Genomic DNA, 24,792 nt, shown 5'->3' on the forward strand with positions numbered 1-24,792 from the left:
AGATATAAGAAGTAAAAATGATTCCACAAATCATAATTTGTTAACCAGTAACAAAATGCTTTGACTGGTACAATTAAAACTATTACGACAGTCGACTGTACGAAGTTTGTCCCACGCCGTTATCCGTACATTAGTCGTGTGTTGTTGTTGGTTTGTTAGTTTGTGATTTAAAGGTGAAACATGAACTGGCTTTTCGCGGTTTTGGTGACGACCGTCGCGGTCTGCGGAGCCAACATTTGTCCGTGTGAGAGAGCAGAGCTGTGTGAGCAGATCCGTCAGCAGAGAGACTTTGAGGTATTTCACTGCTGCTCGATTAAGCACACATGTTTATAGAGTCACTTGACTTGACTTCCTCAATGTACAAGTACGTTTCTGTGTCCGTACAAGTGTCTCCAACCCGCTTTAACACAGTGCTCGTCACCTTACAACTGTGACTCGTGAGCTATAGTGGTAAGTTATGGGGTAATGAAACTAACTTCTCGTCAACATGTATCAGTCAGTCAAAAAGTATAAAAATCAGTCGATAACGTACATTAATAAACACGTCGAGAAGAAGGCAGTAATGCAACATTGCCTCGAAACATCATTACTAACTAACTAGGTCTTACATGTATTTTTGTAAATACACTCACTGGCCACTTTATTAGATACACCTGTTCATCTAACTCAATGCAGTTAGGCATGTAGATATGGTATAAAAGATAATAAATTGGCCAACATATTTTTACATCTGTCACTTACACAGATGTGGAATAAAAGCCTCCATTTTCACAGACATGTCCTGTGTTTTTAGGTGTTTTTGTTTGATGTTGGTAGCAAGACGTGGGAGTTCTATGACTGGAGCATGGTAACAACAGTGGCGACATTTGGGAAATATGATGCCGAACTTTTGTGCTTCGCTCACTCCAAAGGAGCACGCGTCGTTCTCAAAGGTAGGGTAAATAAGAAAGATACTCAAGTTTTACATAAGAGTTACATAAAGTAATATTACATCCTTACATTTATTAATATAGAGCCCTAACTTTGGACCGTTACAGAGATTGTCAGCAAAGAAGCTTTGCCTTGTATATTGAGATTTTAATACAACATGCAGTGAACTTGTCACTGACCTGTTTCTAACTCTTTCCTTCATGGTGATGTGTGAAGGTGACGTTCCCCTCTCCTACATTGTGGACCAAGAAAACAGGACAGCGTGGATAACAGAGAAAGTCAACTTGGCCAAAAGTCAGTTTATGGATGGAATCAACATCGACATTGAACAAGCGGTGGATCAGGGCTCGCCTGAGTTCCATGCTCTGACCGACCTGGTTAGAGAAACCACTGAGGCTTTCCACAGGGAGATCCCAGGGTCACAGGTAGCTCTCTCTTTTAGGTAAATGGATTGCCATGAACCTTGATGTCCATTCTTATGTACATTTTCCTGGTCTGTAGGTCTCCTTCGATGTTGCCTGGTCACCGAACTGTATTGACAAACGCTGCTATGATTACGTTGCCATTGCTGAATCCTGTGACCTGCTTTTTGTCATGTCCTACGATGAGCAAAGTCAGATCACTGGGGATTGTATTGCAATGGCAAACGCCCCAGTCGCGCAAACACTAAATGGTTCGTCGTTCACTTCTCTGTCACGTGATCAAATGATGCCAAGACTACTCACTGCCACCATATGAACTCCCTGCTATTTTTCCTTTAAGGCTATGACCAGTATTTGAGTCTGAAGATCGATCCAAAGAAACTAGTGATGGGTGTTCCATGGTACGGCTATGACTACCCATGCCTCAACCTTTCCCAGGTAACATGTCAGTCATTCAAAATCTATAGAGCTTAAATGTAGGTAGATGAGTGTTTTTATAGAATAATATTTTTAGCAGCACAGTTCCAAGGAATGGCAATATTTCATCAACTCCAAACAATGAGGCTAATGTTCATTCTGAACTGTTAGTGTTCTGTTCTGTTAGCCAGTGTGTTGTCTTTTTTATATTAATCTTATTTTTGTGTTTGTTTGTGTCATTAATGTTTTGACAAAACATTAATGAGTCTGAGAATTACACTGGCACCTGATTACATTTTGCTGTTAAGATCATAACCACTGGAGCACTGTGTTTTTACTGATGTAAAATAGTAAACAAAAGGTGCATCATTCACTATGGCTATAATGTTAAGTCTGTAGATATTTCCTACACTAGGAGAGACAGACTCAAACATTTTATGTTGAAAATGTAAAAAAATGTTTTGTTTAAACAAGATGATGCACAAAAACATCCATTGCGCCCTTCTGTGTGCAAGCAGAGTGTGCATGAATTGTGAACTCGCCTATGCGATCTAATGGTCCATTTTAATAACCAAGAAAACACTGCACCATTGACTTAAGACCAGGTTTCTATTGGTGCAATGGTTTTCTGCTCTTTTCTCATTGTTTTTGTTTTGTTTTGTTTGTTTTTTTAATGTCTTTTCTCTTGACAGGAAGGGATATGCTCCATAGACAAAGTTCCTTTCCGTGGAGCTCCCTGCAGTGATGCAGCTGGAAAACAGAAGACATACAAGTGGATCATGACGCAGGTCAACAGCTCGCTGTCAGGCAGGTTATGGGACAGCGAGCAGAAGGCTCCCTACTTCAATTACAAGGTGCGTAATCTTTATTTTCCAAAATAAATTTCTTATGTATGTTAATGTTCTTATTTTTTAATTTTGCACCAAGTTCAAGCTTCACCAATTTACTTGTACTTAAAGCCCTATTTGGACAGGATTAATTTTACATGGAGAGGTGGGGTAAAGTAATTATCACCACAGCTTCTCAGGGATTTTAGTCCCGTCCAAATCAGCCATGGCAGTAATCATTACCGGTGACTTTTACCTTGGAAAAAAAGGTCAGGAAAAAAACGGATTGTGCAAATAGACCAGCAGTAAATATGTGTGAAAATATTCCATCATATCCTGTTTACAAGTAGTGTTCCGCAGATCTTTAAGCATGGAGGCACTGACCCTAACCCGCCTGAAGTCACTCTAGGCGGTCGCTCAAGTCTGTGGCAAAGTTTGTGTACTTTTGGTGTACAACGAACACCATTCTGAACCAAAGGGAGGTCGAAAGCACTTGTCAGAGGCACATGACTTCTGATTGCTTTCGGTAAATAAATCTCTTCCCAAATGGTGTGGTTATGCACCATGGTCACAAACTGCCACTGTTCTCCCCAAATCAAAAATTAAACACAGCGCTTCCTCCTTGCGTTTTAGGTGATTTAGCTTTTGTCAGCACTATGATAAGGAAGTGTGAATTGGCCGTTAATATTACAGATTACCTGTGGTAAAATAACATTAGTCCACCATGTAAATCTAATCCTATCTATATAGTGCAGTCCTAATAAACCACAATTCAACAGTTCAGGCAGTCAGTCCAGTAAAGGACAGTTTATCTACAGTAGCGACGTCCACCCGAGCTGCTTCCCAGTCTGAACAAATTGCCTCCTTGAAACAGCAATAAAACCTTTCCTGGCAAATGTCTGTTGGCTCAAAAAGCTTCACCATCACCACAAGGTGGTGCCGTCATCATTTCTTCATTTTCATTTTTTGTAGGACCAGAGTGGACAGATTCATCAGGTCTGGTATGATGATCCACAGAGTATTTGTCTGAAGACAAACTATGTGAAATCTAATGGTCTGAGGGGCGTCGGCATGTGGAATGCCAACATCTTGGACTACAGTGGTGAAACAGTTGCCAAGCAGCAGACAGAGATGATGTGGAATGCCCTGTTTGGATGCTAGCTGGGACACAAGACATTTACACCACCCCGAGTCCACTCCTGTTTGTTGCTAAGTCAATATATGCCTTTGTAAGCAGTAACGGGTTGTGAGTTCGGGGATGCATACCTTAACTTGAGAGTTTATTGTGGCTTTTATTGCTTTGTTTTTGAATGTAGTAACGCCTCAGACATTCCTCTGTGCTAAATGAAATAACAGGGATTCACTGAAAAACACGCAGTATTTTTGATTCACCAAAGTTGAGTTCGTTGTGGTCTGTGCACTTTTCCTAAAATAAAATATTTTCTGATAAATTGCTGATGTTACACAGCGACATGACACTTTTTAATTTGAGCTCAGTGTGTTTATGTCTTTGTACATTCATGGACTCAGACACATTTTAAGATCATCACAAAATCAGCTTCTAATGGATCTCACCTCTCATGGAATAAAGGATTTAAGGACTGAGCAGGATTTGAAAAGAAATCTCACATTTATCTCTTGATTTCATGGACCTTCACCAAGTAATGAATGTATTTTTTTAACTGAGTGGAACATAGAACAAAAACAAATAGCACAATTGCAAACGATTTCCAAATAGCATAGTCTCAAAGTGCAATTTTGATTTAAAAGTGATTGTTCTTTTTGGATTTTATATAAAGCATTTTCCTTTTGTAAATGTGACAAGCTTACAGCACAGAGCAAAATGAACAAAGCAGGACAACATTGACATCGTGAAGAATTCCGGCCATGCTCATGAGTGGCTCATAATGTATGAAGAAAATGTAGAGAACGTAAACACAAAATTCAGGTGTAAAAGGTAGGTTTTGTCAAAAATGTGATACTTAAGAGAGTCCATTTGAGATCAGACATCAGTCTTGTGTGTCCTTGTAAACAGAGGATTAGGCGGACGTGTTTTAAAGATGTGCTCTGTTGCATGTGGTATGTCCAAAGCCCAGAGAGGACGTAGGTCCCAGATGAGATGACTGGCTTTTCTTCTGGGCCAGTTCGGCCTTCAGCGCCCTCAGCTCTGTGGCAGCCTGTTTCCTCAACTACACAATCACATTCATTCAAACCAAGGAGAACGTGTGAATGTATCATGAAACAAAATGAACCTCGTAGTTTGCCAGTAGAGCCGAGTGAGTGATGAGTGCGGTATTGATTGAAAATATCTCGACTTTCTACACTTTTTTGACATTGTACTAAAAGATGTGTTACCTTTATCTCCGTTACCAGCTTCATTTTTGCATCTTCTACTTTCCTCTTCAGGTCGTCAATCTCATGGCTCTCAGTCATAATCTGAATGATGAGCTCGTTCTGAAATGAAAAGACGTTTGTTCAGTTATAAATAATGTACTCACAATTTAAATATACAAACAAAAGTAGAGAAAAAAGTGACTGACTTGCAGTGTTGTAATGTAACAAAGTACAAATACTTCATTAGTGAACTTAAGTACAAAATTCATGTACCTGTACTTTACTTTGTTATTTACTTTACTTCACTACATTTCCTTTACTTAAGTAATTTTATACAAAAGTGAATTCAACTTCTACCAAAGTCATATTCTGATAAGATACTTGTACTTCAACTCAAGTATCCTTTTAGGTACTTTATACAAAACTGCTGACTTGTGCAAAATGTGGGATCTTTTAGTGACAAATATAATGCATCACATTTTATGGAGAGTATATGTATTAAATATATTGATCAAATCTGTTACAATGAGGGTCAGTTTCTCCACAAACTTTATTTTGTTAAAAATGGCTACTCAGTCATTCTTTGGAAGTTTACTTAAATATTTCTCGAGAAGTCTTTTGCTAATAATTGAAAAAACTAAAGGACAGAGCCCAGAATATATGACAATACAAATCAATGTTATGCTGACTTCACCTTGATGGAAGACCTGCCTTGCCGTCCTTGCTTCCCTCTGTTATCTCTGGCCTGGAGCTGGTGCAGCAGTTTGTTGTAAAACGTCTCCAACTCTTGTCGTAACTTCCTCAGACTGTCCTCCAGTGGTGCCGTGGCCTTCTTGGTTTCAAAGTATTTCTTTTTCCAGCTATCCCGCGCTGATGTTACATCCAATATGAAGACAAGAACAGTCTATTTAGAAAGTTTGAGACCACACATTCTCCTCTACAGCTGTGTCAGTGCACCTCAAAATATTTCCATTAATGAAATCCATTAATGAAAGTTGTTCTATCATTTACATAGAACAACTAGACCTCTAGTGTTTGTATGGAGATACTGCAGAGGCCTAGTCTACCAGGAGGCCGAGCTCTTACAAAACATTGTTTTAATTACTGAGCCACAAATATTCAGAACATTATTCACTGGCTTCATATTCCAAGAACAGACTGGTGCCACATTGAAGCTACAGCCTGAAATTCAAACGAGTTTTAACATTGTGTTAACATCAGCCCTGTAGAAGTTAAAAAGAGTATGTTGCTGTCTTGGATTAGATAAAATATGTTTGGTTTATTGATCCCACAACTTGTTAAAGCAGCGAAAAACAAAAAGGTCAAAGTCCAAAATAACAATACACTGAAAAGAAAAAAGGGCCAAAGGGTCAAAATGTAAAGTTACTTCAGTTGGTAACACCCAAATAAATTGAGTGGATTCAGACTAACCAAGTAAAAAAATCGTTTTAAAAAAAAGACAACTTTTTTCAGTGTAGAATAAGCAATAAAAATAATACTTAAGTAAAAGTGGGATATAAGGAATAGTGTAAATGTTGTCACATGTTTGTGATAACTCCTATTTGTCAATATACAGGGGGATTCCTGGAATTATTCTTTTTTTATTTGTTTCACAGATTCCTAACAAGGTTATTAGCGTGTTACTGTTCCCACCTTGGTTCCTACGATGTCTATTCTGGGCCAATAAATCTTTCCCCTTCCTCAGCAACTCCTGCCTCATCCACTCCAGCTGCTTTCTCTCCTCCCTCACCAGCTTGATGTCCTCGATCAGTTCCTCTCCTGACGGGCACAAAACATGTCAGCTGTCATTCATTCATTCATCCATCCATCCATCCATTCATTCATTCATTCATTCTCTGTATGTGGCCAAAGTGACAGCTCACTGTTTGTCTGGAAGACCGGAGGAGCAGCAGGTTTATGGGTAACCAAGGCCAAGTCCAGACCCGGAGGAGGAGGAGAGTTACGCCGCACAGGCCCAGACGACACAGCTGGACTCTCCGTCACCTTCAAATAGACGTTAAATACAACAACACAAGGTCATAACCACAATAGATGTTAGTGGATTTGTGTGGATTCAAGTCTTTTGTTCACTTAAAAGACCACACACTCTCCACTAAACCCACCTGCTGGTGCAGGAATTTGGATTAATCACTTTACCAGCCATGAATTGTCCAGCAAAAGCACACATCCGGCAAAACAGATAAATATGCTATCATACAACAACACAACTGAGAAAACAACATTCAGTATCATCATTTATAACAAATGCAAGCGATGATGCAAACTGAGACAATAAAGTTTTAGAACAGTTTGATAACCCAGAATAAAAGCTGAAAGAAAGAAAACATGCTTGGAACATGTTGGGTTTTGTGCATTACCTCACTCGCTGGTTTACGTGCATGTGTTTCTTTTGACTTCCCGAGCCTGCAGACAGACACACTGTTTAGAACAACACGCAGCAGTACTTGTCCATGCATGCAGGCCCGACAATACAGTACCCATCTGTGAGGGTGGAGCCTGACTCTCCATCCTCCAGAGACTCTGCTACTCCTGAGTCTCTGGTCACTTTTCTGTGGTATTGTTTCTTTTTTCTGCTGGTTTCTTCTTTTTGTGTCGGCTCCTTCATCTGAGTGGCTTCAGCTTCCTGTCGCTGTCCACATAAACCTAGGGTAGATAAAGATGCACAAACATGTTCCAACCGTATGTGATGTGCTAATTGTTCAATCATGAAGTATAATTTCAAGGAATTATTTTTGAAAGATGCAAACATTTGTGTCTAGGATGATAGTAGCAGTTGTAGTATTCATTTTGTCACCCATTTATTAAATTTGGTCTTAGTCTCATTTCAAATGTCCTTATTAGTCGTCATCCTATTTTTATCATTTTATTCCAGCGTTTGTCAAAAGAGAACTCAATGGATCTTTGTCAAGATTGGGTCAAAAAAAGTTAGTCTGTACTGTGTTCATTTCACAGGACGGAGTATATTACGACCTTTTTTTTTATGACGAGACTGCACCGATGTCCTACAACACTGACTAAGACTATATTGACATGCATTATTGTTGATAAACAAAGACCAAATGTTTTGCATGACTAAATACGACAAAGACTAATAAGGACATTTGAAACAGGACTAAGACTAAATTAAAAAAAAAAATGGGAAGACAAAATGAACACTAGTCTTGATAGCCAGCCGTATGTGTATGGCTTTTAAACACTGAAACTTAACGTAATGCTGTGTTTGCCATTTGCTCCTCAGATGTCACACACTGTTGTTTTACCTGTATTTAGTAAAACCGGCTGTGGTGCCCTTTGATTCTGAGTCTTCCTCAGACAACACTTGTGCTCTGCCCATTCAGATTTGTTAGAGGAGAGATGTCCCTCTTCATTTTCTCCATCTCCCTCTGAAGAACTGTAGCTCTGTTCCTCTTCTTCTTCCTCCTCCTCTTCATCATCATCCTCCCCCTCCTCCAGACTGAGGTTGGGAGGTGGTTGATGGGAACACTGGGGGATGAGGGGGAATTTAATGGGCTCCTTTGTCCTCGTTGGCAGGCTGCATGTCTTGGGAAGCTGGTAATATGTCGGGGGGTGTGGGGAGCTGCTGCTGCTGCTGCTGCTGCTGGTGTCTGCAGTGAGAGACTGGGAGCAAACACTGCTGCCGTTCTCCACAGTGGGCAGCAGGTAAAGCTCTGGCTGTGGCGCCTGCCCACAGAAGATAACCATACATGAACACGCTTCCACAAACACTGGTGAATGTACCACAAGATGTAATATTTTACATATGTGAGGGTGTATCAATGTATGTGTTATTCAATGTATGTGTTATTTTAGATGCTGTTCATACGTACATATGGTGGAGCAAAGGTTTTCACTTTGAGATCCTTCTCCTGTTTGCTTTTGACCTGGAACAAGTGAGTGTGTTTGGTGTCAAAACCATGGTAGTAAAACACACACACATACAGTTTTCTTAATAAAGACATAATGCATCCCATTGCCCCTTAACTATCACAACTGGATGCTTAACCCTAACCCTTAATCCTCAAAAAGCCCTTTAAAGCAGTAATGACTGGCCAATTCATCCCCACAAAGATAGTTTTTAATCAAATTTTCACATCCTCAAAAAATCCTCACAGCCAACAACAGACACACACACTTTGAACTTGTAAATCAAACTGTCCGTATTGTTTCCCTCTTCTGTCTGCCTGGTGAAACACAAGAAAAAGTGCACTTAACAAGCAGCTGCACTCACCAGTGCCAGACTACGGCCCACACATTTCAGGAAGGAGAATTTGTTGATGCTCCTCTCTGTGCCAAGGAGAGCGCCCAGCTCGTTCCTCAGACTATTCAGGGTGACGTCAGGAAAAACTCTAATGACACACCCATAAAAAAAAAAAAAGATTTAACAGATTTAACAGATTTAACAGTAACTGCTACACAAGGTAACACACTTTTACTGTAAAATGATATTGTAAAAGCTGGTCTTCATTCAATTCAGAGGGAAGTATTTATTATCATTATCAGTACTGATAACCAAATACAAGAGGTTTATTGCATTTTTTTTTTTTTTTAAATACAGCGGCTTAGACTGCAGTGACAAGTGAGTTCCCCTCTACACAAATCAATATACTGTAAATCTGCATCAACAATAAAAATGTGACTAAAAATGACTCCATATAATAAAGGTGGTTGTCATAGTTATTCATTATTTTTCAAATGAAGGGTTCATCCAATGGCTTTTGGAGAACTATACAACAATCTATCCAATAATAACTATAGAGCAATGTATCCACCACTTGACATTTACCAAATATTGCTCATGTGTTGTACTAATAACTTGACATTTCACAGAATTTTTGATAAAATATTTATGTGTTTTAATTCAGGTTGAATCACATGCTAAACCGGGTGCTTGATCAATACAAGTGAAAAGACTCTACATTCTGTTTATTCAAATGTGCACCGATCTCTATTGACTTCAAGAACCCAGGTGTACATTTTTTGTTTTATTTCTTAAAGCAATGCTATACCATTTTTACAATAAAATAACAGCTTCACAATCATTTTTGATGGATTATTGACTTGAATTATGAAGAATGGGTCCTTTTTTATTCCCACTCTTCCTTGTCCTTGCATCATGTTTGTGTTAGAGTTGGTCAAAAAGACTTAAAAATGCACCACGCAGTCTTTGCTACTGTGACAGCACAACCACAAACTTGTTTACAAATACTTCTACACCACTGATAATTGTATAATTAGTAACACCATTATTCACATTCAGTGGACAGACTTGGACTTGTTAAATGAAATGTGTAGCAGCTTCACCTGATGAAGCCTGCAGAGATGAAAGTCTCGATGGCTTCTGCTGGTACTTTGTTGAGCTTCACATTCCACTGGTCATCTGGTACATACAGCACATGGAGCTCTACAAACTAGACGCATGCAAACACTGTTTATTAACTGGCACTGTGTGTCACTGTGCATCAGTTACATTTCGTTTTCACATGCACAAGTTAAGAGTTTAATTCCACACAACTTACCTTGCAACTGGCCGGTCTTCTGTCTTCTGGGTATCTCACGGATTCACAAGACAGCTCCATTGTGAGAGCAGTTGAGCAGAGAGAGTAGAAGCAGAGCACGGCTGTTAAAGAGGGTAGATCTCTGTTAGGTTTAATCACAGGCGGTCCCTTTCTTTGCCTGTTGAGTGTGTTGACTGCTGAAGTAACAGTCGGTCATTTCTTTTATGAGAGTGCCAGCACTGGTTGCTCTGGAGTTGCAGCAGAGCAAAGGAGCTTTTCCTCCCCACCAGAGATAATACTTGTTCTGCAGAATACATTCATCAAACATAACTTTGATTATTTACTAGTTCAGAGGTTCTCAATCTTTTAATACTAAGTCTTCATCACATATACTTCACACACTAGTATAGTGCAATTAGATTAAGGAGTGAGAGATAAGGTGAATCTAATTATTAATATTTAATTTCTTATTTTTGTTTTGCTATTCGTTTCACTCTGATCAAAATGTCTCAGCTCCACTCTGATGACATAGCCTGGTATATACAATAGAGCAGTATATTTCTGATTTTCCTCCATGTACTACCAGAGGAAGCTTGTGTACCACTGGTGGCACATGTACCACAGTTTGAGAATCATGGTACTAGTTTATACACTAATGATATGAACAATGATCATATTCACTCATGGTTGTCATAAGCATGCATCTTCCACTATTGCCTTTTAGGAGCAGTCATTATTCTTTATTTAATATTTCTTATTAAGTTTGAGAAATGCTGTTGTGTCATATGTTAAGATAACATATCTCTTCAAGGAAGAGTAATCCCCCTAATCACAATTATTTTATTTTATTATATGTATGTATATATGTATGTGTATATATATATGTATGTGTATATATATATATATATATATATATATATGTATGTGTATATATATATATATATATATATATATATATATATATATATATATATATATATATATATATATATATATGTGTGTGTGTGTGTGTGTGTGTGTATATATATATACACATACATACATATATACATATACATATACATACATATATATGCATTTATCTTTTGTATTTGTGGCTTATTAACATTGTTGAAACTGGAGCACGTGTCTTTTTCATGTACATTTTTCTTTCAATAAAAAAAAGAGTTTGTTGATATTATATGTATGAGAGGCGCTGCAGTACCGAACGGATACATTATTTATATTTAATTGAATCATGTTTTATCTGTCAAAAATTAATTTACACACTATATTCATATGTACTTTAAACAGTCACCGTTTATGTCAATGTGTTCGATTTTTTAGTTTAGTTCCGAATCGCATTGTTACATGGTTCAGAGTGTTGATAAATTTTTACCACTAGAGGTCGACAATTAAATAACTACATCCCGTGCTGCTTTTAAGTACCTTAGGGAGGACTTGTAAATGTTAAGTTTAAAGAACATTTAAAAGAGAGAATTGCCTGCGAACATAACATAAATTAAGTATTTAATAAACAAGATACTATCTGCATACACATCTTATACATCCTCATGATCATAACTTTTGTACATAAAACAAAAAAACATTTTGTCGCCACAAAGTGTGCGCGTGATTATTATATATGCAAAGTAACTTTAGCACATAAGATTATAACTTATACATGTACTTCTGGAACAGGGACAGTGACATTGAAAGCAACCCGTCTTTTCCCATTCACATAAAACTAATGTGATTGACGAGCATACCGTGAACGCAGCAGCAGTATTAGCCACGCCTCTACAAAAACCGGAAAGTCTTTGTTGAGGAAGACGAGAGGAGTTTAGAACAGCGACTGATTATTACTTTTTCCTAAAGGTTTCGGTTCATTTTTTTGTAAAATCACAACAATGTCCGGCTCCTCCAACATCATAGCTATGAAGAAAATCGTGCAGCAGCTGCGTCTAGAAGCCGGCATTAACAGAGTGAAGGTAACGGTAGAGCTCGCTGCTGTCAGGGCGTGTGAACTTCCACCGTGTGACTCTGGTTTTTAGTTGTGATTATTTATCAGCGTGGACGACGTTTACCGTCACTCACCAAACGTTTCAATGCAAGGAATGTCTGCGTGTTAATTACACAACTGTTACAACTAAACTTAACCGGGGACTTTTTTTTTTACGACGGAGCACCAGTGTGTGCAGTGTCGGCTATATGGATTTTTGGAAATGTTATACTGGACGTAAACGGGCGGATCCTTCTCTACATTTATATGATTTATGTCCGTAGTTCACAAAATACGTTTTCAGGAACTGGGGGAATACTTCGGAAGACTATTATGGCCACTTGTAAAAACTTTTTTTTTTAAAGTAAAAAAAATTAAAATAAAACATCATATACTCTGAGATGAAAGTCAGAAATACGAGGGGAAAAAATATAGAAATCTTAGTCAGAATTTTTTCTCGTAATTCTGACTTTAATCTCAATGTTTTAAAGGGACATTTAAATTTAAAGATTCATAAAATATGTATCTTGCAGACATTATCTTGTTTATGTTTGTGAACATAAAAAACCCCAGAAAATGTAAATGTACAAGAAAAATTAACATTTACATGGAAAAATAAAATTAGAAAAGTAGAATTAAGTCTTTAGAATTTTGTGTTATTTCAAATTGTGAATTGATTTAAAAATTAATAAATTGTTCAGTTCTATGTTACATACATGAAATATAAACCCTCTTCCCCATTCACAGTGGAAATTGAGTATGATCAACTGATTGTGACTGCTTTTTAAAGTCATGTACATCATCCCATTCTTGGTACTTGTGTACACACTCAGTGACTACAGAATTTATGTTAAATAACCTTTAGTAACACATTAAATGTAGGCTTACTTTACATGGAGTGGCTTGTCTTCTACAGGTGTCCCAGGCTGCCGCAGACCTGCAGCAGTTCTGTCTCCAGAATGCACAGCAGGACCCTCTGCTCACCGGCATGTCGTCCAGCAACAACCCGTTCAGACCACAGAAAGTCTGCTCCTTCCTATAGCACCCGCGGGCAAACCCACCCTCTGCCACTGTGAGTACCATTGATCATAATTTCCTCATCGTCACTGCCACAAGTACGCGTTTTTTTATTTAAAAATATAATATTTAGCATCTCTGCATTATCTAAACATTTAACACTGTAAATAAAGGCAATTACAAGTGAAATTCATCCATATAAAATAAAGTAGGACCCACAAATACATGCATTGCCACCCTAATATGAATCAAAAGTAATACAGTCAACGTGTTAATACCTATAAATAGTCTGGACCAATATAGATTGACTTAACCATTTATTAAGCAAACTGAACTGAAACTAAAGCAGTGTAGTGTAACAATCCTGCAGTACCATTAACCCCATGAAGCCTAGAATGTTGGCTTTTAGTTGATACACTGAGATAATAGTAATGGTAAGTAAGATTTCCACAGTTTAGGGCCAACTAGGGAATGCTTCATCCCTGTTCTTCTCTATGCCCGTCACACAATTTTGAAGTCATAAAATGTATATTAAATGAAAATCCTGATGAGAATTCAGAGGTATATCTGAAAAGCTTTACCCAGTTTTTAAATATATAATGTCTGAAGCTGGTTTAATGGTCTCAAATGGCGCAAAGGACATACATTCCAAGTGTAATGTGCTTATGTTTTGTAGTTTGCATTTCTAATGCAATCACATGTCTTCAGGTTTCGGACACTGTGGTGCCTTGTGGAGACGAGCTACAGGATCCAGCGTCATGGACTGGAATTGTCTCAGGAGTGTTTTTCGGGACAAACAACTAACTTAAGAATTTTCTTCTTTTTTTTTTACTTCGTCTTTGTAAAATCTGATACAGAAACATTTCAAGGTGTTCAGGGGGCACAATAGATATCTTAACCCGTCTGCTTTATAGTAACTAACCGATATCAACACACACTGTGCCTGTGAATTGTACATTGATAAAAATGGTATTTCCACATTTTAAACGTTTATTAAAATGAGCATAAAACCATTGAGAAATGTCTTTGATGTGTTAGCTACAGTATATTTACATTGAAAGTCCCACTACTGGACATTATGTTCTGACATAATCAAGGCCATATTCATACAGTTTGTATGCCAATTTAACTTCCACATAAACCTGACAATTTAAGTGTTTTTGTGGAGTGCCTGCATGTTTAAACGCTTTTACCATGAGCAACAGGTTCATGTCCCACACTTCGTCTTCTAAAGGTTTTGCATAAACATCCTTTCAAAAACAGTTTTTGAAGAAGAATAGAATTCTAATCCAGTTATCAGTGTCGAAACTCTGAATGTGTTAAAAGAGCAAGTGTCAACTGATCTCTTCAATGAATCTTGGACATCCACACTCAAGTTCTTTTGTGCACGTCCACAAAAAGTGTCTCAATAAACCTTCCCTGTCTGCCCATGAAGTATCGCTGTAACATCCCTATAGCTGGAACTTCCGTCTGCAGGCATCCATCTCGTGACGCTGTGAACAGAAAAAAGTAATTTAAGCATTTTTTGGACAACAAGAAAAGTCCTGAGTGTAATACAGGTATTCTTCTATTGGCATTTAAACTGTTGTTTAAATGCTTCTTTAAACAACAGTTAAAGAAGCATTTAACTGTTGTTTAGGTCAGTTTTTCCTCGACTCCACTGCAAAATTACATTAACATCAATGTGCCACTGAAGATCATGACGACAGTTTAACAGAGCTGCATAAAACACCATATGTATAACAATAAAGCTCACAGTCAAAGTTTAGAGAGACTCACCTTTAGGACCCACTCGTATTCTCCAAACTTTGAGTCGAAGGTGCCTTTCTGTAGAGAGCGCAGTTTGAGGGTGAAGCGCGGTCCCAGCTCCTGAATGCCAACTTTTTTCTCATTCTTGAAGATATACCTTTACAGATGGAAAGAATTGTGTTTTGTTTGTATACTGTACACTCTAGATTTAAGGAAAAAGGAAGGTTGAGTCGGAATTAACAGTTCAAATATTAACCTGTGGAATCTGAAAAAGACAAAGTCTCTCTGGTTGTGGAAGGTGGCGACCTGTCGACCCACAAATTGCGGATTTTGAGGAAAAAGAGCAGCGAACAGTCGACCGATGCTGTGGCCCAGGCGTGTTGTGAAGTTGTTGAGGATCACCTCTGGAAAGTGCTCTGTGGGATCTTTACCTCGTCTCTGCAAAGAGAAAACGTCACAAAAATATTTTTTTATACAAAAGCAAATGCAGGATAATGATATGTCAGAGTTCCGCAGTCGTTTTCATTAACTTAGTGCTCATTAACTTAGTGCTCATCTTTCAAACATAAACAAATGTTTGTTTCATTCAAACTGGAAAAATTAGTTCACACAATTAAGCCTCTCCACGCGACTCTATTTCTCCATGTAGTGGTGTTTGGATCTTGTGTTGCTTGGTGACATTCCTGAACTGCACACAGGAAGTTATTTGTTTCATGTTCATACAGACTGAGGCAACAACAACATTCCACTTGTGAAGTGAGGCAGCTACAAACAGGTTGGAGTTTGACTGAAAACACAAAGAAGCTCCCACAAAAAGTTCCAGAACTGAATTCATGATGATTTATGAACTTGCCTTAAGTTCTTTTTGTAGTCTAACACTGCTGACTTTGAAGTGTGCAGTCGGTCCATCAGGTAGGTGACACAGAACCAAACCATCTGAAAGTTGCAGTTAAGGAAGCAAACCTTCAAAAAACCTTAAAACTTCAGTGAAATTTCAAAAACAGAGTTTTCATTCTTAATCCAAACTACAGCAATGTAATGACTGCCACACAGAGCATCATCCTCGCCAACTACTGCTGCTTTTCAGGATACTGGGCACTTTGCGATCCTCATTGATGACCATTAGGTAGGTGAAGTTCCTGGCGATGCACTGAGGAATGACCTTTTTCAGGGCCAACCCTCTTCTGTAGTACACGTGGGCATCTGGTATCACTGTCGCCAGCTGCCTGCAAAACCTCACTGTCCTCTGCAAGACACACACAGCATGTTGAAGAAAAAACTGTATCATTTTTTAGACTCATTACATATGGTGACCCTGAGGCCTGATTCATTCATCTACCCGACCCTAATGAACATTCTGTATGAAACAGAAGAGGCAGCTAATCTCGAACAGTGTAAATGCTGACGCATTAACATTTCTGACAGTTTCAGTAGACAGTGTTACCTTGGGCTTATTGCATGAAATTTGGTGTGAAATAATTAAATAAATCTAAAATAATTTGGATAATATGGACTTGTACGTTTCCCAAATGGTCTTTAACCAATCTAAGCTGGTTGTTCTGTTGCTTATTGACCTCCAATGACTATTGACTTCCAATGGCAGTCCAAATTAATTTCGTCACTGACCTATGCCTGGATCTGCATCCATGTACTTGAACCCATTTGTGGTTCTGTCATGGTGGAACCAGTTCCCTTATGTTAACAGCGCAGCGAGAGTTTCTCTATATTCAACTCTTGAAGACTTACCTCTTTCAAGAACACTTTCTTGCTAAAATCTCTAAACACAACTAACTAATTAACTAACAATAACTTGTCTTGAGCACTCTCTACTCCTGCTCTTTCCTTCCTTGAACTTACCAACATCTTTTAATTTCTTTGCTCCTGATGGTCTCTCACAGTGATGTAACTCTAATGAATGAATGTTTTCAGTTACAGTGTAACATTAATACGTTGCTCACTTGTAATTCACTGCCTGTAACTTTCCTCTGTCAAATGAACAAATGCCATGTAAGATTAAACAAGCTACACTGTGGCCCTCTCCTGCCCTAAGACTGAATGGTGAGGGTGAAAGCATTACACTCAACTAACATACCTGCTGCTGCGAGAATGCATGAAACATAATATACTGTAAAAGTGTAAGGTTAGGTTCCCTGAAGTATATGTTTGTTAAAAGACAAAAAACAGTAATGAAATAATAGTGAAGTAGCTTCAGCCTCTCACCCCTCTGGGTCTGTCTGATGTTGTAATGAGCACTTTGGGGTTAGTGATGCCATTGAAGTAGGCAGAAAATTCATCTGTTCCCTCATCAAATGCGACCTGCAGATGACAAAGACAGAAAATGAAAGCACACCACCCAAGACGATATAATCTGAGATAATATGATCACTGTCAGCCAGTCACGATCCATACCTCTTCATCCTCTGGGTCAACTGTCGTCTCGTCATACACCCTCTGGTTTTCTATTGTCTTTGGGACTTCTTTAGGTGGAGCCTATGTAAAGGATAGTAAGCATTTTAATAATACATGAATTAATTAATATGAACATTTTAGCAATTCAGAAAAAGAAAGACAGAGGGAGAGAATGTTCGAAAACATCATGTTGACATGTTTGGTTTAACTCAAAATATTGTGTTTTTCCATAATGTAGCCTGGGATGCCTGTATTTTGGACTGCAACTTGTACATTATAAACTTTCTGTGAAGACTTTAAGAACAGTCAGTGAATTTTGAATAGTTACCACGAGTCTTGTGTAATGATCATTCTAGACAAAAAATTAGTTTGTGACACGTGGGATAAGACAATGGGGGGAAACTCACCTTGTCACCTAATGCTTCCCTTTCTTTTTTCTTCTTCTTCTTCAGCTGCATCTTTTGCTGAAATACAGACAGAAAAAAACATTACATTTAAATAGAGGCCTTTTACATTATATTTACTACAGAAAAGAAGATTATTGTCCACATTGACATGACTGCATCATGCAGATGGCTGAACATCCATGAAGTGAATCGCCACCACATCCCAAATAAACAGATGGATTGTGATCTGGTGAATGTGGAGGCCATAGAGCGGACTCATTGAGAGACCAGTTTGAGAGGTTCCTACTGGAAGTAGGAAGGAAGGAAAGGATCTTTATCGTCACTATACAACCAAAATTGCACAACGAAATTACAGGGCCGCTGCGACTGAGTGTGCTGCCACAATGGACCAACCTGACCGAATGTGTCCAACATTCATACATGTTTTCGATGGTGGGAGGAAACTGGAGAGCCCAAAGACAGGGGACATGACACGGGGAGAGCAAACACCACAAAGTCCCAGGTCAGGATTGTGAGGCAACCACTCCACTACCACTTATCCACTGTACAATCATCAGAGGATGTGCACATAGAGGATGGACACGGTGAGCAAAAACACTTCGGTAGGCTGTGGTGTTTAAACGATTCTCAGTTGGTAAATCAGGGGCCAAAAGTGAAAGAAAATATTCCCCCCAGGCTGGAGGTAAACTTTGATGTGGTTTACAATACATTCCGAACCTACGATTAGCCCAAAATTGGTGCTCAGACTCATCAGACCAGGCAACATTTTCCCAATCCATTATTGTCCCATTTCCATGCACTGTTACTTTAGTTTCCTGTTTATAGCTGACAGTAGTTTCACTCAGTGTTGTCTTCTGCTGCTGTAGCCCATCTGCATCAAGGTTCAACATGTTGTGTGTTCAGAGATGATGTTCTGCATACACTGGATATTTACTCTTTTTTTAATCCATCCATCCAAGACTATTTTAAACCACATAACTGGTTTAAAATAACTGGCTGAAAATCATTGTGTAGCTTCTGAAACACTGCCTATCCAGCACCAAGAACCATAGAAAGTCACTTTATTCACATTTCTTCCTCATTCTGATGCTGGAGGGTTAGCTAACACTAACCCATGCAGCAGGTCGTCTTGACCATGTCTACATAAACTGATGAGACATCCGTGTTTAAAAGGAGTTGAACAGGTGTACCTAATAAAGTGGCCAGTGAGTGTACGACCTTCCGTGTTACGTTTACCTTTCTTTTCTCCTGCTTGAATTTCATGAACATCATGTGTCTTCGCTGTTTGTTCTTGATTTCGGAGACACTGAAGGTGGGGGGGAAAGAGATACCCGCTGCTCCCTCACTCTGCTCCATTTTCTCCTCTTTCGGCTCCGCTTCTCCATGCTCCTCCTCTCTCGCTCTCTTGTTCTTTGGCTTCTTGTTCTTCTTTCTTTTACCTTTGTTGTCCTGGCTCACTGGAACTTCTGTAATGTCCATGCTGCGCCAGCTACCTGTTATTTTCCTTCTTTCACGTGTTTGTGTGTGTGGTGGTTGAAGGCGAGCTGAGTTCCTGCTCGTGTTTTCACATCCGGGGACGTCAGGTCACCGACGTGACGTCTTAGGTGAACATATGGGGACATCTAGTGGTAAGGAGGAAAAACTACACAGTTCCTACTCATAGCCCACATACGTACGCACATACATACAATATATAAAAGATTGTGATTCATTTATATATACATATATGTATTTATTTTTTTCTCAATGACATCAGTAAAATATTCTCTTTTCAAATGTTGATGTTACACAGCATACAGTTGTGAACGCATGAAATGAATGACACATTTATGAATTAAAACGGTTGAATTTGACTATAACCACAAGTGGGTTATTCACATTTTAACTTAAAAAAAGGAAGTAACATGGAATATGTGATAATAACTTACTTCTACTTGTTAATAACTTACTTCTACTTGTTTCTTTCAAAACTCAGTCCATGATGTCTTTAATTAGCTAAATAAAACCCAGCCTCAATTATAAACAGATGCAGTCATACGCCATCTACAACCTTTTTATAGAACATCTGTCATGTTCCTGTTATGCCTTTCAGTTTTCAAGCGTGCAGCTTTATTTCACATGATTTTTCCTTCAAAGCTCTCTGTGCGCATCAGAAAATGCACCTTCAACATTACATGGTTCAACCTGTTGGATCAATCCTCTGAAAGCCTGACCAAATGCAACATCAGTGCTGCATATTGCTCCTCCACCTCTGCCCATCTGACTCTCTTCCCTGTTCATGTCAGCGATGCAGGCCCAGCCAGCATCCTGCGTCACACACCACTTGGAGTGATCGACGGTGTCGGTGAATGGGTTCCTGTCGGGAAGACGCATTTCCTTCACATTGTACACATGATGAGTGATGGTGCAGTTAGAGGGCAGGGGGCGACGCATCTTCCCCCAGCTCTTGACATACAAATCCTGCTTTGTGTTGTTTACAATAATGCCAGAGTAAAGATCTAGAGTACAAATAAAAAAAACAAAAACAAAGCAGAACAGAACACACTCATCAATGAAAATGAATAAACAAAGTATCAGAGGTGGAAAGAGTAAAATTACTCAGGGTAAAAGTTACTTAGATACTTTTTTAACAAGGTTGGGATTCTTTTTTGTGTCGTGCAAAAAGGACAAGGGGACACAAATCTCATATTCATTGTTTTTAATTAAAGGCAAACCTTTACAAATTAAAGTGCTGACTAAATAAATGTATAAACACATAATGTATCATTAAAAATCAAAGGTCACAAATGCTCACTTCTCACTCACTCAGGGACCATAATTAACACCAATTCACCTGACCTCATCATTGACCTGTCATCGTTTACCTGTCAAGTATATAGTATATATAGTAAGTCAATGTTTTCTTTATAGAAAAACTAAAATCTCAACTGGACATAGGTGGTACAGAATGCGCTATTGGGTAACCCTAACCCTAACCCTAACCCTCAAGAAGACATCTATCTATCTATCTATCTATCTATCTATCTATCTATCTATCTATCTACATATATCACCATTTATCTGAACTACAAATACTCACCATCTCCAAAACGTCTGTATTTTGCAAAGCTGTGGAACTGTCGTCTGTTCACTGATGTCAGGATCTGTTCTCTGAACCAGGGTGCCGTCTTTGGGTAGCAGTCTCTCTGAGCAACACAACGCAGCTCATTGTGAAATGTTGTCGGTATGTCAGAGTCGTACGAATATGCATGGATGAACTTGAGCTGCAATCCTGAGAAATGTGATACAAGCTGTTGTTATTTAGTACCGTTACCGTTCCTTTTGAATGTTCAGACATAATGGCAACATAATTAGCACTAACCTACCTATTTTTTTGAATTCATCATAGGAGTAAGTTACACACATAAAGGTCTGAGCATTCGCATTTCCATTTTTTGGCCAGAAGTCTTTGCTGCCATATGTTGGAAATTGTGGTGTACTGTGTGAGAGCCAAACTCCAGTAGCTCTGTCCAACATTATGACGCCTTTGGGAGGTTAATCAGTAGAAGTCAATATAAACAGGACTGTAAAGGTTTTGCTTTTGGCTTTTGAGAGCAAATACAGAGGAACGATGCTGCTCCCACCTTTACTGTGGCCAAATGATGATGGAGCAACATATGGTTTTGGAGGTTGATCACTGTACAGCATATATCCAAAGCCTTCAATCTATAATAAAACAATGAAACTATGATATAGTTTACTGCTGGCTGTCTTGCCAAATGATGTTGCACACATGTACATGTTACCTTTCTGTCATAGAAGTCAAGCAGAGGTTTCAGGGTATATGCCAGAGCGCCAGATGCACTGTTGATGGTTTCTCTGCTGAGCCTCCATCCTTTTGTGCTCTCGTCCATGTACAGATACGACAAACCACCATCCCTCAAATTGGGCAACTTGTATAGAACAAACCTAAAGGTATACAAATGCAATATTTCTTACACTATGTATCCAGCCAAAACTGAGAATAGGTGAGACGATTAAAAAATAAATGGTTACCAACCAGTCGACCTGGTTTCCATCGTCATTCCTACAGTTCACATCTGAATCACACCCTTGGAGAAGGATCCAAGAAGTCAGGAGGAATCTGATCACTGTCTGAGACAATGGGAACATTATCATGATCAGAGGTGGAAAGTAATACATTTCATTTAATTGCATTACAGTAAATGAGTAGATGTTTTCTGTACTTTAAAATTTGTAATTTTACTTTTACTTAAGTATGTTTTTTTGGAGGAATTGTACTTTGTTACAGTTTAAATCACATCCGTGATTTAAGTGTTTTAAGCTAAAGTGTTGGCCTGAATTAAAATATACAAATAAATAAAAATCATGCACCGGAAATTTGGAAATTTTGGCAGTGAATGATAAGGGCAGGTGAATTGGAGTTAATTAAGGTCCCTGAGTGAGTAAGAAAGTTAAAGCATTTGTGACCTTTGACCTATTTTGACTTATACATATTTATGTGTACATATTTTATTTTGTCAACACTTTCAATTTTTGAGGTGTGTGGTGTGCATTAAAGTGTGACTCTACAAACCTCAATTTAAGATTATTACTGTCAATAGCGAATGTGCTCTGATGCATTTTAACATCAAATATTATGTGTGACAGTTGTGTTACTGACTACTTTGCCTCTATCTATACTACTGGATTTCAGAATTATTTTGGGTTTGAATATTTAAAGCGGAGAATCATCCCATTTTTGCCACATGACATACAGTGGAGTATTTCCAATATGATTAAGGGCAGGGTTGTTGTGAAAATCTCACATTATGAATAGAATCTACTTCTGTAATGAGAAATACTATATTTTACAGTTTCAGATACCTGTGACTAAATGTTTTGTGCTTCTGTAGATCCACTGTGATGTGTAAATGGTAAAAAAAAAAATAAAAAAAATAGCATATAATATATAATATAATATTATTGAAATTGCACTTATTATTCTCAATCTCAGTGTTGCGGAGATTTGATGATCAGGTGAGCCGAGCAAGTATGGAGTTTCTGGGGTCAGAGATGAGTTAAGTCGAAAAGCTTTATTGGAAACAGCTCAGATCTGAGGAGAACTGAGAAACATGAACTAGTAGATGTTAACAGTTGGGCATCCTCTGTCAGTCTGCCTGTGAGCCCCTAACCCTGCTGATACCTCGAGCTGAACTTAGGGAGGACAGCATAGTTGAGTTATCAGTCCGCTGTCCCAGTCAGGTTAGGCACAGTGAAAATATAAAGAGGCACATTCTGTAAATAAATGACTGGTGCCAGTGCAACATCAAGGCCTTTTTGATTAGAGAGTTGCAGCTGGCACCGTCCGGAGTTGTTTAGGTTTGTGATTATGAATGTAAGCTGCTAATTTTAGAGAAGGCCGAATAATAAGTTTTTCTCTTATATTCAGTTCTTTATAATATATATCTTGTAGAAAGCTACTTCATTAAATGGAAAACAAAGGGAAAAAATTGGATTCCTTGTTGTTTATATGTATATTTGTATATTTTTGTATATATTTTATGTGACCCCTAAACTAAAATGAGTTTGACACTCCTGTTTTAGGGGCTCATCTAAGAATGTCACCTCTGAGTTCAGCTGTAAAAACAGGAAGCAGGTTATCAGAGGGCTGTTAATGTTCTGCATTTGTGTCAAGTGACTTCCTGAACCTAAAAGATTACGTCATCCGAAAACATAACCGGCAACATAACCAGTTCCCCTTTCACGAGCCGTAAATAGCACCTCAAAGGAAACATAGAACATTAATGTATTAGTACAACAAACCATAAAAACAACTTGAGAGTGACTATTTTTTATTTTCTATAACATATGGACGTCACCATAATATGACAGCTCATGTAATTATGAACACTGCACTAAATACATTTCAGTCTGACTTAAAGAATATGTTACACCCACAACATTAATCTGTACATAACCTTAACCAACACGGTAGTTTATTTTACTCACATGTATGGTCCTCTGCATTTCTTTCTTTCTTTCTTCCTTTCTTTCTTTTCTTCACAGTATGCTGCACAGTGATCTGTTCTGCAGATTCACATTTGTTATCACTGAAATGAAACTGAAAACTGCAAATCATATATGTAATCTACTTCCTTGTTCCTGTCCCGCAAGCTTCAAGTACTATCTATGTATTGTATTTATATAAACTACTAAATAAAAGTACTAAATATAAAAAATCGACTTGCTCTATTTACTGTATGTGTATGTTTACCTTTCTACTTTTCAACTCCAAGAGTTTTAATTAAAAAAAAGTATTTAATTGTCTTGCTGTCATTTGTTTAGTAATGATGTGTCAAGACTTTTGCATAAACCTACTTGACATTGATTTCAAAATAAAAGTGGATCAGTGTGGCACTAAAACTGCTCAGTTGTTGATAGAGAAGTTGTAACATCTTGATGTGGAACATACAATATTATAGGCAGCTGTTACCAGTGCAATTTCCCTTATTTCAGGGGTGTTTTAAGACTAATGTCCACAGCCAGTAATAATAGATTCTGAAATTTCCCTGAATTTATCAGGATCTCACAACTTTCGGTCAACATTGCACTTGATCTTTTCAGGTTAAAGGAAATACTGATGCGATGAAGAAAGTGAGAAAATTGAGAATTCTAATTCTCACCAAAAACACTGGTGATTTGGTGAAGTGGATAAAGGTTTACAATTAAAATACATGACACAAGCAGTTGCTCTTGTTTAATGAGATGAGATATTTTTAAATGTTAATATTTAAGTGGATA

General features: G+C 38.2%; 5 protein-coding genes across 6 annotated transcripts; 2 read left to right on the forward strand and 3 right to left on the reverse strand.

The window, feature by feature from the left end:
* The first annotated feature begins 101 nt into the window (after positions 1 to 101).
* On the forward strand, positions 102 to 4,047 carry ctbs (chitobiase, di-N-acetyl-). Its single transcript, XM_044044144.1, has 7 exons — positions 102 to 294; positions 794 to 932; positions 1,147 to 1,355; positions 1,432 to 1,603; positions 1,693 to 1,790; positions 2,462 to 2,623; positions 3,569 to 4,047. Exons 1-7 carry the CDS (start codon positions 181 to 183, stop codon positions 3,755 to 3,757), a joined length of 1,083 nt encoding a protein of 360 aa, XP_043900079.1. The 5' UTR covers positions 102 to 180; the 3' UTR covers positions 3,758 to 4,047.
* A 4-nt stretch (positions 4,048 to 4,051) lies between these two features.
* On the reverse strand, positions 4,052 to 13,362 carry spata1 (spermatogenesis associated 1). Its single transcript, XM_044044133.1, has 13 exons — positions 13,316 to 13,362; positions 10,468 to 10,568; positions 10,253 to 10,359; positions 9,180 to 9,297; positions 8,779 to 8,832; positions 8,212 to 8,632; positions 7,429 to 7,594; positions 7,309 to 7,354; positions 6,814 to 6,934; positions 6,584 to 6,709; positions 5,625 to 5,800; positions 4,952 to 5,050; positions 4,052 to 4,785 (listed from the first exon to the last, which is right to left on the reverse strand). The coding sequence occupies exons 2-13, from the start codon at positions 10,525 to 10,527 to the stop codon at positions 4,651 to 4,653; spliced, it is 1,629 nt and encodes a 542-aa protein (XP_043900068.1). The 5' UTR covers positions 10,528 to 10,568; positions 13,316 to 13,362; the 3' UTR covers positions 4,052 to 4,650.
* LOC122780823 (guanine nucleotide-binding protein G(I)/G(S)/G(O) subunit gamma-5) lies at positions 12,203 to 14,457 on the forward strand. The gene is made up of 3 exons (XM_044044154.1): positions 12,203 to 12,416; positions 13,344 to 13,499; positions 14,153 to 14,457. The coding sequence occupies exons 1-2, from the start codon at positions 12,336 to 12,338 to the stop codon at positions 13,467 to 13,469; spliced, it is 207 nt and encodes a 68-aa protein (XP_043900089.1). The 5' UTR covers positions 12,203 to 12,335; the 3' UTR covers positions 13,470 to 13,499; positions 14,153 to 14,457.
* Positions 13,749 to 19,583, reverse strand: rpf1 (ribosome production factor 1 homolog). Its single transcript, XM_044044145.1, has 9 exons — positions 19,246 to 19,583; positions 18,010 to 18,066; positions 17,603 to 17,683; positions 17,414 to 17,509; positions 16,286 to 16,439; positions 16,047 to 16,129; positions 15,450 to 15,631; positions 15,224 to 15,350; positions 13,749 to 14,937 (listed from the first exon to the last, which is right to left on the reverse strand). The coding sequence occupies exons 1-9, from the start codon at positions 19,486 to 19,488 to the stop codon at positions 14,896 to 14,898; spliced, it is 1,065 nt and encodes a 354-aa protein (XP_043900080.1). The 5' UTR covers positions 19,489 to 19,583; the 3' UTR covers positions 13,749 to 14,895.
* A 127-nt stretch (positions 19,584 to 19,710) lies between these two features.
* Positions 19,711 to 24,453, reverse strand: LOC122780813 (deoxyribonuclease-2-alpha-like). 2 transcript variants are annotated; one of them, XM_044044138.1, is made up of 7 exons: positions 24,001 to 24,453; positions 22,049 to 22,139; positions 21,795 to 21,957; positions 21,633 to 21,714; positions 21,375 to 21,533; positions 21,089 to 21,280; positions 19,711 to 20,507 (listed from the first exon to the last, which is right to left on the reverse strand). In XM_044044138.1, the coding sequence occupies exons 1-7, from the start codon at positions 24,128 to 24,130 to the stop codon at positions 20,140 to 20,142; spliced, it is 1,185 nt and encodes a 394-aa protein (XP_043900073.1). In that variant the 5' UTR covers positions 24,131 to 24,453; the 3' UTR covers positions 19,711 to 20,139. The 2 variants fall into 2 exon arrangements, with proteins under 2 accessions (XP_043900073.1, XP_043900075.1); XM_044044140.1 differs by having other exon boundaries at positions 22,049 to 22,143; positions 24,001 to 24,091.
* Between the last annotated feature and the right edge of the window lie 339 nt (positions 24,454 to 24,792).

The sequence above is a fragment of the Solea senegalensis genome, linkage group LG14, assembly GCF_019176455.1.
Source record: "Solea senegalensis isolate Sse05_10M linkage group LG14, IFAPA_SoseM_1, whole genome shotgun sequence".
In the NCBI taxonomy this organism is placed as follows: Eukaryota; Metazoa; Chordata; class Actinopteri; order Pleuronectiformes; family Soleidae; genus Solea; species Solea senegalensis.

Bases quoted from the DNA above. Each gene is read 5' to 3' on its own strand.
- ctbs (XM_044044144.1), top strand. From the start codon at position 181: ATGAACTGGCTTTTCGCGGTTTTGGTGACGACCGTCGCGGTCTGCGGA. The intron at 295-793 runs GTATTTCACTGC...CTGTGTTTTTAG, and splicing joins GTCAGCAGAGAGACTTTGAG to GTGTTTTTGTTTGATGTTGG. The intron at 1,604-1,692 runs GTTCGTCGTTCA...TTTTCCTTTAAG, and splicing joins AGTCGCGCAAACACTAAATG to GCTATGACCAGTATTTGAGT.
- spata1 (XM_044044133.1), bottom strand. From the start codon at position 10,527: ATGGAGCTGTCTTGTGAATCCGTGAGATACCCAGAAGACAGAAGACCG. The intron at 10,360-10,467 runs GTAAGTTGTGTG...GCATGCGTCTAG, and splicing joins GAAGACCGGCCAGTTGCAAG to TTTGTAGAGCTCCATGTGCT. The intron at 7,595-8,211 runs GTAAAACAACAG...TATCTACCCTAG, and splicing joins GCCGGTTTTACTAAATACAG to GTTTATGTGGACAGCGACAG.
- LOC122780823 (XM_044044154.1), top strand. From the start codon at position 12,336: ATGTCCGGCTCCTCCAACATCATAGCTATGAAGAAAATCGTGCAGCAG. The intron at 12,417-13,343 runs GTAACGGTAGAG...TGTCTTCTACAG, and splicing joins CCGGCATTAACAGAGTGAAG to GTGTCCCAGGCTGCCGCAGA.
- rpf1 (XM_044044145.1), bottom strand. From the start codon at position 19,488: ATGGACATTACAGAAGTTCCAGTGAGCCAGGACAACAAAGGTAAAAGA. The intron at 18,067-19,245 runs GTAAACGTAACA...TCTGTATTTCAG, and splicing joins TCAAGCAGGAGAAAAGAAAG to CAAAAGATGCAGCTGAAGAA. The intron at 16,440-17,413 runs GTGAGAGGCTGA...TGTGTCTTGCAG, and splicing joins CATCAGACAGACCCAGAGGG to AGGACAGTGAGGTTTTGCAG.
- LOC122780813 (XM_044044138.1), bottom strand. From the start codon at position 24,130: ATGATTTGCAGTTTTCAGTTTCATTTCAGTGATAACAAATGTGAATCT. The intron at 22,140-24,000 runs GTGAGTAAAATA...TGTCTCAGACAG, and splicing joins AAATGCAGAGGACCATACAT to TGATCAGATTCCTCCTGACT. The intron at 20,508-21,088 runs GTGAGTATTTGT...TTTGTACTCTAG, and splicing joins ATACAGACGTTTTGGAGATG to ATCTTTACTCTGGCATTATT.